We start from the raw sequence: 17,417 nt of genomic DNA, 5'->3' as shown, positions 1-17,417 counted from the left end.
GAAGGAAGGAAGGAAGGAAGGAAGGAAGGAAGGAAGGAAGGAAGGAAGGAAGGAAGGAAGGAAAGACCGTGGGGTCCTTGGTGCTCTCTGAGCTGGGTGGTTTTCTTGGAGAGGTTTCATGACCCAACTAGGGAACATCATCAGTGCTAGAAGGGAGGAGGAGGAGGAGGAGGAGGAGGAAGAGGAGGAGGAGGAGGAGGAGATATCAGCCAGGTTCTGGAAATCCAGGGCTGTCAATCCACCCCCAATTCCTGAGGTCCAGCCGCTGCTTGGGCCGAGCCTTCCAGAGCACAGTCTAGAATTCAGCCCCCAAACCCAGCCTGGGTGTCCCCACCACACTCTCCTGTGGCAGCCAATTCTGACCACGGGAGTGGAATGCAAAGTTCTCCGCCACCACCCCCTCAGCTGTGAACGGGCGTGGGGCTTTCCCTTCCCAAAGTGTCCAGCAGTGGCCAATCAGTCATTCAGGCCAGGGCTACCGAGTTGATGAGCCCCAGGCCCGTTTAGTGCAAGACCCTGGTCTGGTGGGAATGAGCAGGCAGGAAGGCTGCTGGTCTTTCAGTTTTGGTTTATAAGGCGGAGCGGATGTTGAAGAACATGTTACAGGAACGTCACCCCCAACACAAAGGAGATCTCCTGGCTTCCTTCTGACTTCCTGGAACGGCTTCTTCTCGTTCCCAGCAGGGCAGCTGCGCAGGAAGAGCGATTCTCCAGCTTGCACCCCGGGCTGCCCATCTGACCTTGGAGCTTCTAAGGGCGCAGCCCCTTCCTTCCTTCCTTCCTTCCTTCCTGGGAGAAGACAGGAGATGTGGTGTCCCTACTCCAAAGCAGCTGATTCTTCCCCAGAGGGAGAGCCGGTGGCCACGGCCCCCATCGCAGGCGCGTGCCCCAATCCCTTCAAGCGCAGCACGAACCAGGGTAGGAGCACCGGGGCCTCCTCCATCAGGATCTGCAAGCCCTGCTCCATCTGCACCCAGGCCTGGATGGCCTTGGGGCTGGACAGGGCGGCCACCATTTCCGGCCTCTGCATCTGCTGATAAAAATGCTGCAGCTGCTGCTGGACGTGGTCCTGCCGGGCGGCCTGCGTCTCTTGGGAGGCGAGCAGTGCGTCCTGCATGAGGGAGAGCAGCACGCGCTGGGTGTAGGCGTTGCAGAGGTTTACAATTAGGGCCTGGATACCCCCTACGTTGCACGGTCCTGCCCCAGGGCTGGGCACAAGGCTGGGCAGGGAGGACCCGAGAGGATCCTGAAGGCGGTTGAAGATGCCACCTTCATCGTTGCTTGAGTTGTTGGTGCAAAACCTCCCGTAGCTGTTGGAGACGGGGAAAGAGCCCGGAGGGCCTCCCGGGTGAAATCCCTCGCCACCCCTGACCTTGTGCTCTGGACAAGGGTTCCTGGCCAGGGTGACATAAGGGCTAGAGGTGGCAAGGAGGTCCTGGCCTGCATTCGGCCCTGGCTCCTGAACCTCACTGTTGAGTTGCCTCAAGGGGTTGTCTCCACCGGGAGTGTTGTTCTGAACACTAATCAGGAGTGGCTCTGGATTCTTCAGGTCCTGTTCCACCTCAGGGTTCTTTGCCAGGTCCATCATTTCTCTCATCTTGTCCAAGATCACCCGCATGATGCCCATGTTGTTCAGGATGTGGCAGATGGCAGGGAACTGCTGAGCCAGCTGCTGGATCTCTGGGTTGGCCAAGATCAGCTGCCGTACCTTCTGAACAATCATCTCGGAGGTTGGCGCCTGATGCCACTCAAGGCTGGAGGGATTTGTCTCCGGGGGCCCCCACGAACCCCGAGAGACTGGGTTCAAGGCAGACAGGCTCAGGCTGGTGCCCACTGGTGCCAGGGCACAGCTTGAGGGCCTGGGCACGTAGGATGACTGAGTAGAGCCTTCTGGGTCTCTCTTCAGGGATCGGATGACCAGGTGGACAGTCATCCCATCACTGACCCCGCATTGCTGGAGGGTGTGCTGGTCCTTCAAGATCCTCCCGAAGAACACGAGCACCACCTGGCACGGCTCACAGGTGAAGTGCTCGGAAAGTTTCTCCTTGACCCGCCGGATGGTGGTTTCCCGAGGCAGCATGAACTGGGCGCTGCCCTTGGGAGACTTTGCGGTGATGCAGATGAAATTGGGGCTGGGGGCCAGGGCGGGGCAGCCGTGAGCGGCGCCCTCTTGGTGCATGTTCAAGGTCTCCGTGGCGCATGGAGCAGCCGGAGGAGGAAGAGGAGGAGAAGGGGGCCTGCCTAGGAGAAACACGACAGGGGTCTCTTGCCTGGCTGGACAAAAGGAATTTGTGGGTGTCACGTCTCCGAGATGGATGAGCTTTCTGTGTTGGAAGGCAAACCGACACCCTGAGAGCAAAGCCAGGGTGGGTGTCAGAGCCCCCTCCCAGGCCTCCTTTTCTCTCCCCCTCCTCTTACCTTCCTTCCTTCCTCCCTTCTTGCTGTGCCAGGGAGCTGCTGTCTCTTCATTATCCCAGCCAGGTGGGGGGCATCACTGTGACATCACCAGGGATGTCACTCCATGGCCAAGCTGGTCAAAAGGGTGCCCAGGAGCCAGTCTGGGGTCCTGAGCTGACGGGCAAGGCCGCCTGGGCTCTTGCCCACCTCTCCTCCGGATTGGAGGGCTCAGGAAACTGGGGGTGGGGGGATTCTCGAGGTTGAGGAGGTTTATCTCTCCAGAAGATGGAATACAACTTCATCACTCTAGCACAAGTTGGCTGGAAGTGATGCAAACTGGTTGCCCAGATCTGCCATCCCATAATAGACTGGGTGATAGGCTTCCCAGAGGGAGAAACATCTGAGAAAGATGCGTCTCTGCTGATTGAGCCCCTACAAATCCCCCCAATATATGCCTTTTTGGGGAAGGATGAATAACTCAGTTTACTGTTATATTCTGATTGAACATGAAGCTCCATCTGAGAGTTTGACAGTGGAGTCCGTGATCCAGGGAAGGGATGGGCTCCCTGCGGGGGGTGCTCAGACACGTTGCCACCAAACAGCTGGCCTAGATACTGTATGCAGGAAGGGCCCTTGACGTGGAATGGAATGGAATGGAATAGAATGGAATAGAATAGAATAGAATAGAATAGAATAGAATAGAATAGAATAGAATATGGAATAGAATAGAATAGAATAGAATAGGCTTTCTCAGGTCTTGGAAACCCAACAGAATGGAATAGGAAATAGAATAGAATAGAATAGAATAGAATAGGAAATATAGAATATAGAATAGAATAGGAATAGGAATAGGAATAGGAATAGGAATAGAATAGAATAGAATAGAATAGAATAGAATAGAATAGAATAGAATAGAATAGAATAGAATAGGAATAGAATAGAATAGAATAGAATAGAATAGAATAGGAAATATAGAATAGAATAGAATAGAATAGAATAGAATAGAATAGAATAGAATAGAATAGAATAGGAATAGAATAGAATAGAATAGAATAGAATAGGAAATATAGAATAGAATAGAATAGAATAGAATAGGAATAGAATAGAATAGAATAGAATAGAATAGAATAGAAAGGGACCTTGGAGGTCTTCTAGTCCAGCCCCCTGCTCAAGCAGGATAACCTATACCATCTCAGACAAGTGACTGTCCAGCCTCTTCTTAAAAACCTCCAGGGATGGAGTACCCACGGTTTTTGAAGGCAAGCTGTTTCACTGGTTAATTGTCCTCACTGTCAGGAAGTTTCTCCTAAATTCCAGGTTGCTTCTCTCCTTGATCAGTTTCCAACCATTGTTTCTCGTCCTTCCCTCTGGTGCTTTGGAGAATAGATTGACCCCCTCCTCTTTGTGGCAGCCCCTCAGATACTGGAAGGCTGCTATCATGTCTCCCCTATTTCTTCTTTTCTTTAGACTAGCCAAACCCAAGTCCTGCAGCCGTTCTTTATATGTTTTAGTCTCCAGGCCTTGAATCATCTTAGTTGCTCTTCTCTGAACTTTTTCCAAACTCTCATCATCTTTTTTGTAGTATGGTGACCAAAATTGGCTGCAGTATTCCAGGTGTGGTCTTACAAGGGTTTTATAAAACGGTACTAATACTTCATGTGATCTTGATTCTATGCCTCTGTTTATACCACCCAGGATTGTATTAGCTTTTTTAGTTGCTGCTGCACACGGCTGGCTCACGGTCAAGTGATCGTCCACTAGGACTCCGAGGTCCCTCTCACAGTGGCTGTTTTTGAGCCAGGTCTCACCCAATCTGTACTTGTACCTTTGGGTTTTCCTGCCTAAATGTAAAACTGCTTTTCTCCACATTAAAACTCATCTTGTTAGATAGGGCCCATTGTTCCAGTTTGTCAAGATCGTTTGGGTTGGGCTTCCCTTGCTGGCTAATTCACAGCTCACTCCAAGAGTTCGATCCTGACCGGCTCAAGGTGGACTCAGCCTTCCATCCTTCAGAGGTGGGTAAAATGAGGACCCAGATTGTTGGGGGCAACAGGCTGACTCTGTACACTGCTTAAAGAGGGCTGTAAAGCACTGTAAAGTGGTATATAAGTCTAAGTGCTATTGCTACTGTTATTTGGGACGTTCTGCCTTCTTGCAAACTCTTCTAAAGCATGCAACCAGAATTATGTGCAGTGTTCCAGAGGCACACTATATTGGCGGCTTAGTTTTCATTCCTTTTTTTAGTACTTCTTGCAAGTACTCTGAATCCATATCCTTCTATAGCCTCCCAGAGTCACTTGGTTGAGTTGGGCAGCTATAGAAAAGGAAGGAAGGAAGGAAGGAAGGAAGGAAGGAAGGAAGGAAGGAAGGAAGGAAGGAAGGAAGGAAGGAAGGAATAAACAAACAGTGCTCTTTGATACATACAGCACTTTGCTGAACCCAACTAGGTCAACCATATTATGACTCACACAGCACACAAAGAGAAAGGCTGGGTCCCTCACAACACGCTGGACATTAAATCTTAAATCTAGTGTGTTGTTGTGTGGGCTTAGCCACCAGCTTTACACAGCCTCAAGATTGCTGTGTTCAGCTATCTGAAAGGAAGAGAAGGCGAGCTGCTTCAGATGGACTTGCTCGGCTGTGAAGAACAGGACTGGGCCCTGCCAGGGGTCCTCAGAAGCTTTACAAAATGGCGTCTGCACAAATCCTTCCATTTCATCCCTCCACAGCCAAGCAGGAGAGACAGGATGAAATAAAGCAGCAAAAAAACCCCTCCTTGCCCTCCCCTTAGCTCTGTTGGCAGGGGTCCAACTCCACTTGTGCCCCTGTGGGTTTTTACTTGGCATTATGGGCGCCTGCTTCTGCAGCTCTGTGTGTGTGTGCACACATGTGGAACACACATTGACCAGCGGGAACCCTCTGGGGACTGCAAGGTCCTGTTGCCAGCCTCAGGCAGACGTTGTCCTCTCGCTCTTCCTCCTCCGGGGTCTCCCAACTATGAGCTAGTCGAGCCAAGCCCCCCCTGGGTCAGGTAGGCATGTGGGCCCTCGGCAGGATGTCTGCCACGACAGTGGTCTCCTGTGGGTCGGTGCAGTTATCATCCTCCACCACATCTGTGGCCACTATGTTTTTAGAATAACAGACTTGGAAGGGACCTTGCGGGCATCTAGCCCAACCCCCTACCCAAGCAGGAGACCCCCACCCCATTTCTGACAGATGGCAGTCCAGTCTCTCCTTGAAAGCTTCCACGGATGAAGCCCCCACAACCTCTAAAGGCAAACGGTTCCATTGGTTAATTGTTCTGTCAGGAAATTTCTCATTTCCAGGTTGAATCTCTCCTTGATCAGTTTCCATCCGTTATTCCTTGTCTGGCCCTCAGGTGCTTTGGAAAACAGGCCGACCCCCTCTTCTCCGTGACAGCCCCCTCAAATATTGGAAGGCTGCTATCCTGTGTAATAATAATAATAATAATAATAATAATAATAATAATAATAATAATAATAATAATAATAATAATAATAATAATAATAAAGTTGGAAGGGACATTGGAAGTCATCTAGTCCAACCCTCTGCTCAGGCAGAAAATGCTATACCATTTCGGACAAATGGCTGTCCAGTTTCTTCTTAAAAACTTCCAGTGTTGGAGCATTCACCGCTTCTGGAGGCAGGTAGTTCCACTGGTTAATTGTTCTAACTGTCAGGAAGTTTCTCCTTAGTTCTAGGTTGCTTCTCTCCTGGATTAGTTTCCATCCGTTGCTTCTTGTCCTGCCTTCTTCAGGCGCTTTGGAAAATAGCTTGACTCCCTCTTCTTTGGGGCAGCCCCTGAGAGATTGGAACGCTGCTATCCTGTCCCCCCTCGTCCTTCTCTTCATTAAACGAGACATACTCAATTCCAGCAACCGTTCCTTATAATATTTTAGCCTCCGGTTCCCTAATCATCTTTGTTGCTCTTCTCTGTACTCTTTCTAGAGTCTCAACATCTTTTTTACATCTGGTCCTTCTCCTCACTAGACCAGTCACGCCCAGTTCCTGTAGCCGTTCTTCCTATGTTTCAGCCTCCAGTCCCCTGATCACCTTGGCTGCTCTTCTCTGCCAAGGCTGTTCCCCCAGCAGGAGGAAATCAAAGGCCTTTGGACAGGTGAAAGGGCGCTCTGGATGTCCATCACCAGACCAGTGGCAACCAGCAGGAGGAAATCAAAGGCTATTGCGGCGGAAATCAACAGACTATTGCAGCGTCTCTGGAGACTCTCAGCCATCTGGGTCACGATTGTCCCAAAGGTGCTTTTTTTCCAAAAGGCAACTGGACTTGCTTGTGTGTTATTTTTCCCCTTGAAAACTTTTTGCTTCTCATCCAAGAAGCTTCTTTAGAACTTAAGAAACGTCTTGGATAAGAAGGGGAACATTTTCAGGAAAAAAAAATCAAAGGAGTCCAGTTGCCTTTTGGAAAACCAGCTTTGGGATAACTATTGCACTGATTTCCGTGCTGGACCGGATTGTAGCCAACTAGAACTGTGTTAGAATATTTAGCATTTACAGGGTTAATGTTGTATCATTGAGAGAACTGTATGTAAGAACATATAGCATTTAAAGGGTTAAATGCCCTTTCCTTAAGAGATGGCTTATGGGTAACGTAGTTTCAATTGTTAGTTAATCCCAGGGGTAGGCAACCTTGGCTCTTTTATGACTCGTGGACTTCAACTCCCAGAATTCCTGAGCCAGCACAGCTGGCTCAGGAATTCTGGGAGTTGAAGTCCACGAGTCATAAAAGAGCCAAGGTTGCCTACCCCTGGTGGTCTCCAGGAATCAAGAATGATGCAAAGGCACACAAACACACACACACATACACACACACACACTGGCTGGGTCTTGGTACTTTTATCCATCAGGTCTTTGCACATGGTTGTGTTTGTGCATGCTCTCCTGCCATTCTAACCCCATGCCCCGGTGGGTTCAGATGGACACCACACACTGGGGATGAACCTTCAAGGTATGGTTCTCTAAACTCACTCTCCAGAAGACCAGAAAGGTGGTTTGCTGTCCAAGACATGAGGAAGTTCCCTTCCATTCAGACACAGATTCTCTTTTCTGAGTCATTCGGTGCTCTTGGCGGGAGATATTAGAGACCGTGTAGCCGGAAGGATACCATGACTGAGTAAGAGTTGGAATCAGAATAGACTGGAAGGGACCTCAAGCAGGAGACCCTACGCCATTTCAGGCAGGTCCTGCCGTAATCCCAGAGGATTACGGCAGGCTCAGGAATTCTGGGATTTGAAGTCCACGAGTCATAAAAGAGCCAAGGTTGCCTACCCCTGGTTAATCCTATAGTTTATCTAGTTAAGTGGGAGGAGTTTAAAAGTTTATTGCAGGACATCCTGGCTTTGTGCCATTGTATTATCTCTCTGCATGGATCCGTGCCAGCCTGTAACCTTTACGCAGGATGGTGGAGTCCATTATTCCTTTACCTATGAGAATGGACAATATCCTAATGACCAGACGTATCTTCTGCATAGTAAGTCTCTGCCTAGAATTCCTGGACAATAAATATTGTTTTAAAATCATTCTCATTGAGTTTATGCTGTCTGGACCAGAACTATAAAGCAACCCAGTTCATGGTTCCAGAATATTTCCAGTGATTCGTTGCAAGAGATGGGAGTGTGGGAAAAAATGAGGTGGCTGCACCCCACCCTGGTGAAAGATTGCAAGACCAGCCCAGATTTTTCTTCTTGGAAAAAAGGGCCAAACTCCCCGACTGTGGTTAGAGATTTTGGCCCTTTTGCCAAGAAGCGGACTCGACCTTAAGGGCCAGAAGCCCGGCGCAGGGCCCAGCCAGAGGCAAGAGGAGACGTGCTGAAAGATTTAAAGCTTTTAATCAGAAACCATGAAATCCATTCCTTTATGAAGCTCTCACATCTGCACAGAAGCTGCCCCGAAAGGGCCCCATCCACTCCGCCGAAGGCTCAGCCCCGCGGCTTCAGAGCTTGTATGTCTGCTGCTTCGAAGAGGCTTGCCCCGAGCAGCCCCGCAGGCGGACACGGAGGGGGGGGCTGCAGAAGAAGTCATCGGCCACCAAACTCTGCCAGATCTCAGGGGCAGAGAAGCCCTCCTCCTCCTCCTCCCCTGCCCCAGAAGGGGGGACCATGTCGCAGAGGGACGTGATGGAAGACGACCTCCGGGCGGGGCGTTCTGATCGGCGGCGCCTCTCCAGCACCGGCTCGTCGGTCGCCAGGGCCTGCAACCTCTGCTGAATTTCCAGCAGTGCCTGGATCTCTTTCGGGCTCCAGCTTGCCAGAAGGACATCTGTGTTTTGGATCTGCTGCAAGAGCGTGGGGATCTGCTCCCGGGAGTTTCTGGATCCAGCCATGTACTTCTGGGCAGCCTTGCCCGCCCCCTCTGAGCCGAGACCCTGACCGGTGGGGTTCCTGGAGGGGCTGCTGGCCATGCTCTGCACGAGGTGCTTGATGATCTGATGGAGCAGGTTCTTCACCGCTGCTGAGGCCAGCTGGCCTGTTTCCCCTCGCACGTTGCCACTTTCCCCTTTGCTGTGGTCATGGCCGACAGCCGTACCAACGTTCTGGCCCCCGAACCTCGGGGGCCAGAGTTTGGGGGAAGGCAGCTGCTGCCTGGCCCGCCCAGACTTCCTGCCCTGCTCAAAGGAGGGCTGGTGGCCCCCGAGGGCTCCTGGCAAGACGGTGGGGGCAGATCTTTTGAGGAGGGCCTTCCGCACCAGGCCCTGCAGCTCCATCAGCACATCCTGCAAGGCCGTGTTGCTGTCTCCACTGGGGACGCTCCCGGGACAAGGGTGAGCCTGGGGTGGGGACTTGATGATTTCCCTCAGAGCAGCCGGGTTCTTGACCAGCTCCGACACCAACCTCCTGCCTTCAGCAGAGCTGAAGACCTGGATGATCTCGGGAGCCCTCTCTATCACTCGCCGCACCTGGAGGCTCTTGGTGGCCAGCTCCTTCATCAGATCGGGACTGGAGACTTTGCTCTGGATGAAGGGGCTCTCCAAAAACTGCAGCATCAGGTCAGGATTGGATATCAGCTGGAGCTGGAATTCCGTGAAATTGGCGGTGTTCAGGCCCAGACTGGCCGCCAGATCCCGCAAACCGTCACTCGCAAAAATGCCGCTCCTGGGGGCTTTGGGGTCTGGGCCCAGGTCAGCTGGAAGGGTGGGCACCTGCCGGGGTGGACCTGCTTGTTGGGACCGGACAACGACATAAACAGCAGCGTTGCTGTCCAGATGGATCCCGTGCTGGGCTAGGGACTTGTGGTCTTTTAAGATCCTTCCAGTGTAGACCAGCACAATTTGGGAAGGAGGAGAGGACAAGTGCCGGGCTACGTGCTCCTTGAATTCCCTCACCAGCATGTCCTTGTGGACTAGAAACTCTTCCTTCTGCCAGGGCGCCTTCACAATTATCCGGACAACCTGTGGCTCTTTGGTGGATCTGAAGTCAACGCCTGGAGTGATCTGGCTTTCAACCATAATGCCCCAAAGTTTTTCCTCTCTCTTCTGGGAGAAGAACGAAGGCCAAGTGGGTAGCAAGCAGGGATGAGAGCTCTCCCTTGGCTGTGGCCGGTCAGAGTCAGAGCGCGCTGCTCATCCCAGCCCAAAGTGCCCCTGCCCGGCTTCCTCACTCTGCCCATGTGCAAGCTATGGGTCTCCTCTTCTACCCGCGTCTCTCCCCCGCCCACAGAGGCACCACGCCAACCTTCTGAGGCGGAATCCGTGGTCTGTGATGTCACTGTGGAGGCCACTGGCTGGACCTCTACCCGGCCTTCTAGGCTGCCCAGGGGGAGTTCCGTGGGCCGGGACCCCTCCCCAGGGCCCACCTCTGCAAGCCACAGGTCATCCTTGATGGGCTCAAACCCCCCTCAGCCCTCCTATGGCATCCCAGCGCAAAGTTCCTTGTGTCCTCAGAAGACAACACAACAGTTGCAGGTCCTGCACCTTCTTCCCACAACTGGTGCTGGGCAGGAAATTGAGTGGAATGGTCACAGGCTCAACGCAGGGCACGACCGTGGAAGTTTCCCCTCAACCGTCAGCAGTTCGCCCTCCCCTTCAGGTAGAGTCCCACACTTCACCCCCATTAACAGGGTCTTCAAGCAAGAGCCTCATTGAAGTTGGAATTACAGCTGATGGCACGGCAGCCAAACCCCTCGGCTCTCTCCAGAGTGGTGCCATCTAAGCTTTACAAAACCTCAGTCAGGCCACACCTGGAATACAGCATCCAGTTTTGGTCAGCACACTACAAAAAAGATGTTGAGACTTTGGAAAAAGTGCAGAGAAGAGCAACTCAGGTGATTAAAGGCATCTTAGACAAAAACATACAAAGAACGGCTGCAGGACTTGGGTATGGCCAGCCTAGAGAAAAGAAGGACCAGGGGTGACATGGTAGCAGCCTTCCAGTATTCCAGTATATTTTGAGTACAACACATTTTTTGGGTAGTCTAATACCCTCTAAATACAAATTTTAACCTCAAATCCATCAATACCATTTTAACATGAAAAGAAGGATGAAGGGTGACATGATAGCAGTCTTCCAGTATCTCAGGGGCTGCCCCAAACAAGAGGGAGTCAAGCTATTCTCCAAAGCCCCTGAAGGCAGGACAAGAAGCAATGGATGGAGACTCATCAAGGAGAGAAGCAACCTGGAACTAAGGAGAAACTTCCTGACAGGACAATTTACCAGTGGAACAGCTTTGCCTCCAGAAGTTGTGGGTGCTCCATCATTGGAGGTTTTTAAAAAGAGACTGGACAGCCACATGTCCGAAATGGCATAGGGCAGGGGTGGGCAACCTGGGTTCTTTTATGACTGGTGGACTTCAATTCCCAGAGAGAGAGCCAGTGAGGCACAGAAGTCGGCCTGGGGCAAAACAAGGAAGGGAAGGGGGGACTCTCTGGCGTTCTTCTGCTGGGCCCCAATTCACCTAGTTCCCCCTTGTGGTTCTACAGTGTGTGGGGGTGTCCCCTCGGGTTTTTGTGCTCACATCTGTCCAGCGGCCCCCACCTTCATGCACAGCATTGCAAGGCAAAAGGGCAGGAGCCCATCACGGGAGTTTGGGATGTGCGCAGCCCCCTCCCCCAAGGCTTTCAAACGATCTACAGAAAAGACCACCCAATTGGGAAGGGGGAGGGCAAAAAGGCCCAGCCCATCCAAACCCTTTCCGGGAACAACTTCCACCCTCACCCCCTCGCAGCCAAAGAGGCACCAGTGGCTGAGACAGAAGAGCCTGGACTGAACGGGGGTGGGGTGGGGGGGGCTGTCCAGTGCTCTCGGTCTCAGAGAGGCCAGCCAGAGAGATCCGGAGAGCCCACAAGCAGGACAAGAGAAGGGCAGCTGACCGCTCTCCCACCCACCCAGGCAGCTGCCTGCAGCCCCCCTTCTGACTCCAGGGAACAGGCACCACACCAGGCAGGGACGGGCAAAGACCGGGCAGCTTTAATGGATCTGCAGCCACACTGACCGCTGCAATGAGGCGTTTCCGCCAGGGAGAAGATGGCCCGGAAGAGCAACTGCACCACAAGAGTTCTTGCTGCTCCTGACCTGGGAGTCCATCTCCTTCCCCTGAGAGGTAGGCAGCTCTCGCCCTGTAGCCGCCTTCAGCCCAGGTCCTCCCTCAGAGTTCGGCCGAGGCGGTCCAGGGTTCAGAAGCAGGTCCCCCCCCTCTGGGAGAGCACACGGATGACCCGCTCCCGGATCTGCTTCGTTCGGACCCCGTAGACAATGGGGTTGAGCATGGGCGGCACAATCACGTAGAGGTCAGCCAACAAGATGTGGATCCAGCTAGGGATGTTGTGGCCGAAGCGATGGGTGAGGAAGGAGAAGAAGGCCGGCGTGTAGAACAAGAGGATGACCGAGATGTGGGAGCCGCAGGTGCGCAGAGCTTTGCGCCGGGCTTCCTTGCAGGCCAGCTGGAAGACGGCCCGGAGGATCAAGGCGTACGAGGCGGCAATGAGCACCACGTCAACGCCAGAGGACAGGAGGGTCGTGGTGAAGCCGTACCAGATGTTGGCGGTGATGTCCCCGCAAGCCAGGCGGGCAATGCCCATGTGCTCACAATAAGTGTGCGGCATTGTGCTGTGGCCACAGTAGGGCAGCCTCTTCAGGAGGAAGATGGGGGGGAACATGATTGCGAGCCCCCTGACGACGGCGGCGATGGCCACCTTCCCTATCGCGGAAGGCGTGAGGATGGTCATGTAGCGCAGTGGGTCACAAACCGCCACATAGCGGTCAAAGGCCATGGCCAGCAGGATGGTGGACTCTGCAATGAAGCTGAAGTGGGTGAAGAACATCTGGGCGATGCACGCGTCAAAGGAGATCTTCCTGGACCCGAACCAGAAGATGGCCAGCATCTCCGGCACCGTGGAGGTGGACAGCATGAGGTCAGCTACTGCCAGCATGGCCAGGAAGAGGTACATGGGCTGGTGGAGGCTGCGCTCTGTGGCGATGAGAAAGAGGAGAAACACGTTTCCCATGAGGGCCACCACATACATCAGGCAGAAGGGGACAGAGATCCAGACGTGAGATGCCTCCATGCCGGGGATTCCCGTCAGGACGAAGGTTATGGGGTCAAAGCGGCTGTCGTTAAGGGCGGCCATGGGGGAGCAGCTTTGTCCAGTGGGATCCTGGTTCCTGGACAGAGAAGACAAAGCGAGAATCCGAGCATCAGCCCTCTTTGCAAGCCATCTCAGGAGGTTCTGAGCAAGAGGACCCAGGCCAGGACTGGTGAGAAGAATGAGGAGGAGGAGGAGGAGGAGGAGGAGGAGGGATGCCCTCCTCACATGGTCTAGAGCAGAAGGAAGAAGTGTCTCCAAGTTCTCCACCTCTTCAGTTTTGAGTTTTAGTCTGGGTTCTCTTTTCAGCTGCTTCTCTTTCTCAGGGCTCTGGAACGGAGATCCCCTCCTGGAAGGGCCCAGTCCAGGTCCCATCCTGGACCCCCACTGGTGGGAGTTTCAACTCCCCCTTTGGCTCAGGACCACAGCCGAGCCTCAGAGGCCTGGTGGACTCACCAATGGCCCAGCACCTGGGCTGCACCCAGCTCTTTGCCTCCCAGCCCACCCAACCTCAGGACCCCTATTGCACTGCTCTCTCCTACCTGTGCACGACTCTCGCTCCACCCTTCCTGGCCGGCTCCACCACCTCCAGCGCGCACCGGAGGACTCCGCTTGCAGGCCTGGGCTCCCTCTGGGCTGCCGGCACTGTCTTTCCCGAGCACCTGGGTGCCGCCTTCCTTCTTTCTCCTTCACGGCAGCAACTGGACGTCCGGCTGAGTCTCTCCGTTTATGCTGTTGCTTTCTCGCGCCAAAGTCACCCTGTGGTCAGGACACGTCTCTAAAAATGTACATTCGGTCCCTCCTCTGCAGCTTGCGAGGCAGCTAGCCCAGAACCCACCCCAGCCTGCTAAGAAGCAGCCGGCATCAGGGAAGGTGCCGAGGGAGGGAAGCCCGTCCTACCGGCTGGGAGGCAGAAAGGCTGAGCGGGTTAGGAATTCCACCCTGCAAAAGCTTCGGAAATGATTAACCGGGTCGTTAGGGGGGCGCCCCGGGCTGTTCCAGACCCGTTTGGGAAACGCGTCCCCCCCCCGCCCAGGATTAAGAGGCCCTGCCAAAGTAAACCCACTCCATCTTCCCCGTGACTCCCGCTTTAAGACGCGTCCTTGGCTCAGTTCAGCAGATTGTGGGGATGCAGCCTCAGCCGCTTCCCTGACCCGGGGAAGCGGGAAAGGGAGCCGGGGGCGGAAACCCGACGTCTCCCGGCGGCTGGAGACCCACCCGGGATGTCAGCCGGCTCTGGATCCCGGCTAGCGGGGTAAGGGGTCCTTCGAGGGCAGCCAAAAGCGCCTTTCCCTTCTCGCCAAGACCCCCGATTGCCCCCCATCTCTTCTTGCACAGATTCCCGTCCAAGGCGGCAGACGAGCCGTCCGGTGACCGCGCAGCCGGCGAGGATCTCTGCCCGGCGGAAGGGTCGCCTCCCCCGACCCCCCGGCCAGGCTCAGGACCCGAGTCCCGGGCCCGCCCCGTCTGCGCAAAGCTCCGCCACCCGGGCTCTTCCCGGCGTCCAGCCGCGACGCGCCGGACGCCGCGGGGCTCCCACCCCCACCCGGGCAAAGGGAGCCCCCGGCGGGCCCGCTGCAGGCTCGAGGCTCGGGCGCGGCCCTCGGAGCTGCCTCGGCCGTCCCGGCGCCCAGGTGAGGCGCCCAGGTGAGGCGGGCGGGGTCCCGGGCGGTGCGGGCTCACCGGTGGCTGCGAGGCGCCTCCGGGGCNTGCTGCGCTGCTTCCCGGCTGCCTTGCGGAGCGTTGTGACAAGCTACAATCTTGAGCTCCTTTACACGAGGTTAAAAGCCAGGAAGAAAATAGGGTTGCCAGGTGTCCACTATTTGAGTGGACAGTCCACTTTTTTCACATTATGTTCACTATTTTTTTTTCACAAAATAGTGGACATTTTTTTTATTCAAAAGCTTTATGATGAAATGGTACATAATCTAAAGCTGTACAGTCTGCTTTTTTTACTACTTAACCCCCCCCCCCCCCACACCGCTTGTCTGCTATTTTTTGGAAGCAGACCTGGCAACCCTAGAAGAAAACTCAACCAGGGTGAACGAAGAGCTTCTAGCCCAGGGGACCGGAAACGGGGGGAAGGGGGAGGGAGGGAGAGGTTTGAGGCCCTTGTGGCAAAGAGCGTCATAAATGGGTACAGGGGGTCCAAAGCAGAGACGAAAGAAACCCCCCCCCCATATCACAACGTATTCTGCTGAGTTTTACCTGTGCTAGGCCTGGAAAAGACTAAGAAACTCACAGAGCACACTAGACTCTAAGCCAGGGGTCCGCAAAGCTGGCTGAGGAATTCTGGGAGTTGAGGTCCACAAGTCTTAAAGTGGCCAAGGTTGAGGACCCCTGCAGTCTAAGCCCAGGTTAACATTATTACATAACTCAACAGTGTCGCTTGACAGTGACATGGGTAGTATATCAATCAATCAATCAATCGAACTGCTCACCTATAGTATCACTTGACAGTGAGATGGGTGGCATATCTATAAATAAACAAACAAACTAACTATTTACTTGACATGGGATAGCCCAGCCAATAAACCACAAGACAGGGGGGTCCTTGGTGCTCTCTGAGCTTGGTGGTTTTCGTGCAGATGTTTTATTACTAAACTATCATCAGCACTGATGATGTCACCTAGCTGGGTCAGGAAACGTCTGCAAGAAAACAACCAAACTCAGAGAGCACCAAGGACCCCTCATTTCAACCCTGGGCTGCAAATACTCACTTCTATAAAACGAAGGATGCTGTCTGCGCCACATTTGTAGGCAAAGATGGAGACATCAAACAGGATGCTGAGGATAAGAACGAGGGTGAGGATGAAGATGTAGCTGGTTCAGCCACAAAACAAACAAAAAAATAGCTTTGGCCTCTTCAAAAGCACCTGAAATGTTTTTCTTATTCGATGGAATTCATGTCAGAAGTTAGACTCAGAGTCGCTCAAACTGCAAGATGGATGGCAAATAAATCTGATAATAATAATACGGGCATCTGCCACATAACACCCCAGACTTAGCAATTGTCGATAAGAAAAAAAAAAAGGCCTGGATAGTGGAGGTGGCAGTGCCCGGAGACAGCAGAATAGAAGAGAAAGAACTGGAGAAGATAACAAAATATAAAGACCTGCAAATAGAAATAGAACGACGGGGGCAAAAGGGTAACCCCAAATGTGATAGCCACCTTGGAAAAGTCTCTGGAAAAAAAGACTTTTCTTTTGGGTTTAATGAATAAAGAACCTGAAAAAAAAATCTGGAACTTTGATGTTATGTATGTTGACAGCAGCAGGAATATTCTGCACAAATATGGAAGGACACTTTGATTCCCACAATGGACAAACAGCTGCAAAAGTTGATGGGGTTAGCAGAGATAATCAAACTGCTTTGAGTAAAGAAAAGAAGACATTTTATTTCTACTTGGAAACCACTTTTGGACATTGTGCTTGAGGTGGGGGGAAAAATGAAACTTTGATTTTGGGTTTTGCTAATTAGATGGGTTCGTTGTTATAGAAAGTATATATTATCCTATAAAAGTAAACAGTTGAAGTTCAGAAGGTCATAGAATAACAGAGTTGGAAGGGACCTTGGAGGTCTTCTAGTCCACCCCCCTGCTCAGGCAGGAAACCCTGTACCAGTTATGTTATATGTTTTATGTTACTGCCTTATTCTACTGCACCAAAAGGAGTCCTAAATCCCTACTTTCTTTTTCCCCTTTACACTTTTCTCTCTTCCCCTTTTCTCCCTTATTTCCCATTATTTTAATTTTTTTATTTCTGTACTTTATATTTTAATAAATTAATAAAAATACTGAAGCAGGCGTGATAGGCACCGTGGGTGCAATCCCGAAACATCTGAATTACCATCAGACAATTGCAAAAGGCAGCTTTACTCAAAACACTTTTCATCCTGCAAATATACCTTCAACACCATCAAACAACACATCTGCTTATCCCAGGTCCTTGGAAATGACTCGATAGGTGGTTAAAGAAAAAAAAAGGAGGGCCGAATCCAGTCTGAACATCGGGCTGACTGTGCAATGAACCAATAATAATAAACCCACAGCGTACCTTTATCAAAAGCTGAAGAACATTTTTGAAACGGATGCAGACTCTATCAAACCTGGACTAAAGAATTTGAATCTTCGATAGCAATCCGGTGGTTTTGTACACAGAAATCAAATAAATAAAATTTTTATTTTTATTTATTTTCACTGATTTCTATGCCGCCCTTCTCCCCACGGGACTCAGGGCGGCTCACAGCATATTAAAAAACAACACAAAAAAACATTTCCCCTATAAAACCAATTAAAAACCAAATATATTTATGGCTGTGTCATTATTAAAATCTTTAAAAAATTATTCCCTATTTAAAAATTCACCCTAGGTCAGTCCCGCTTGTTGAAAAAGCCATGTCTTGAGGGCGCGGCGGAAGGTTAGGAGATCCGGGATCGTCCGGATCTCGGGGGGTAGTTCGTTCC

The 17,417-nt window shown here is 52.2% G+C and overlaps 2 protein-coding genes across 2 annotated transcripts; both read right to left on the bottom strand.

Annotated features, from left to right (window-relative positions):
* Positions 1 to 817: 817 nt before the first annotated feature.
* On the bottom strand, positions 818 to 2,179 carry LOC107297865 (ubiquilin-3-like). The gene has a single exon (XM_015827225.1). The coding sequence runs from the start codon at positions 2,177 to 2,179 to the stop codon at positions 818 to 820; it is 1,362 nt and encodes a 453-aa protein (XP_015682711.1).
* Positions 2,180 to 4,468: 2,289 nt separating this feature from the next.
* On the bottom strand, positions 4,469 to 12,997 carry LOC107297875 (olfactory receptor 52Z1-like). The gene is made up of 2 exons (XM_015827233.2): positions 12,079 to 12,997; positions 4,469 to 4,488 (listed from the first exon to the last, which is right to left on the bottom strand). The coding sequence occupies exons 1-2, from the start codon at positions 12,995 to 12,997 to the stop codon at positions 4,469 to 4,471; spliced, it is 939 nt and encodes a 312-aa protein (XP_015682719.2).
* Between the last annotated feature and the right edge of the window lie 4,420 nt (positions 12,998 to 17,417).

Source organism: Protobothrops mucrosquamatus, unplaced genomic scaffold, assembly GCF_001527695.2.
Source record: "Protobothrops mucrosquamatus isolate PMUCROS unplaced genomic scaffold, P.Mucros_1.0 scaffold3567, whole genome shotgun sequence".
In the NCBI taxonomy this organism is placed as follows: domain Eukaryota; kingdom Metazoa; phylum Chordata; class Lepidosauria; order Squamata; family Viperidae; genus Protobothrops; species Protobothrops mucrosquamatus.
The sequence above is the reverse complement of the archived record's forward strand: the minus strand, read 5'-3'. Positions and strand labels throughout refer to the sequence as shown.

Excerpts from the sequence above, each read along its gene's own strand:
- LOC107297865 (XM_015827225.1), bottom strand. The coding sequence starts at position 2,179 with ATGCACCAAGAGGGCGCCGCTCACGGCTGCCCCGCCCTGGCCCCCAGC.
- LOC107297875 (XM_015827233.2), bottom strand. The coding sequence starts at position 12,997 with ATGGCCGCCCTTAACGACAGCCGCTTTGACCCCATAACCTTCGTCCTG. Across the intron at positions 4,489-12,078 it reads GATCCGGGAGCGGGTCATCC|TGCTTTACAGCCCTCTTTAA; the intron begins GTGTGCTCTCCC and ends ACCACTTTACAG.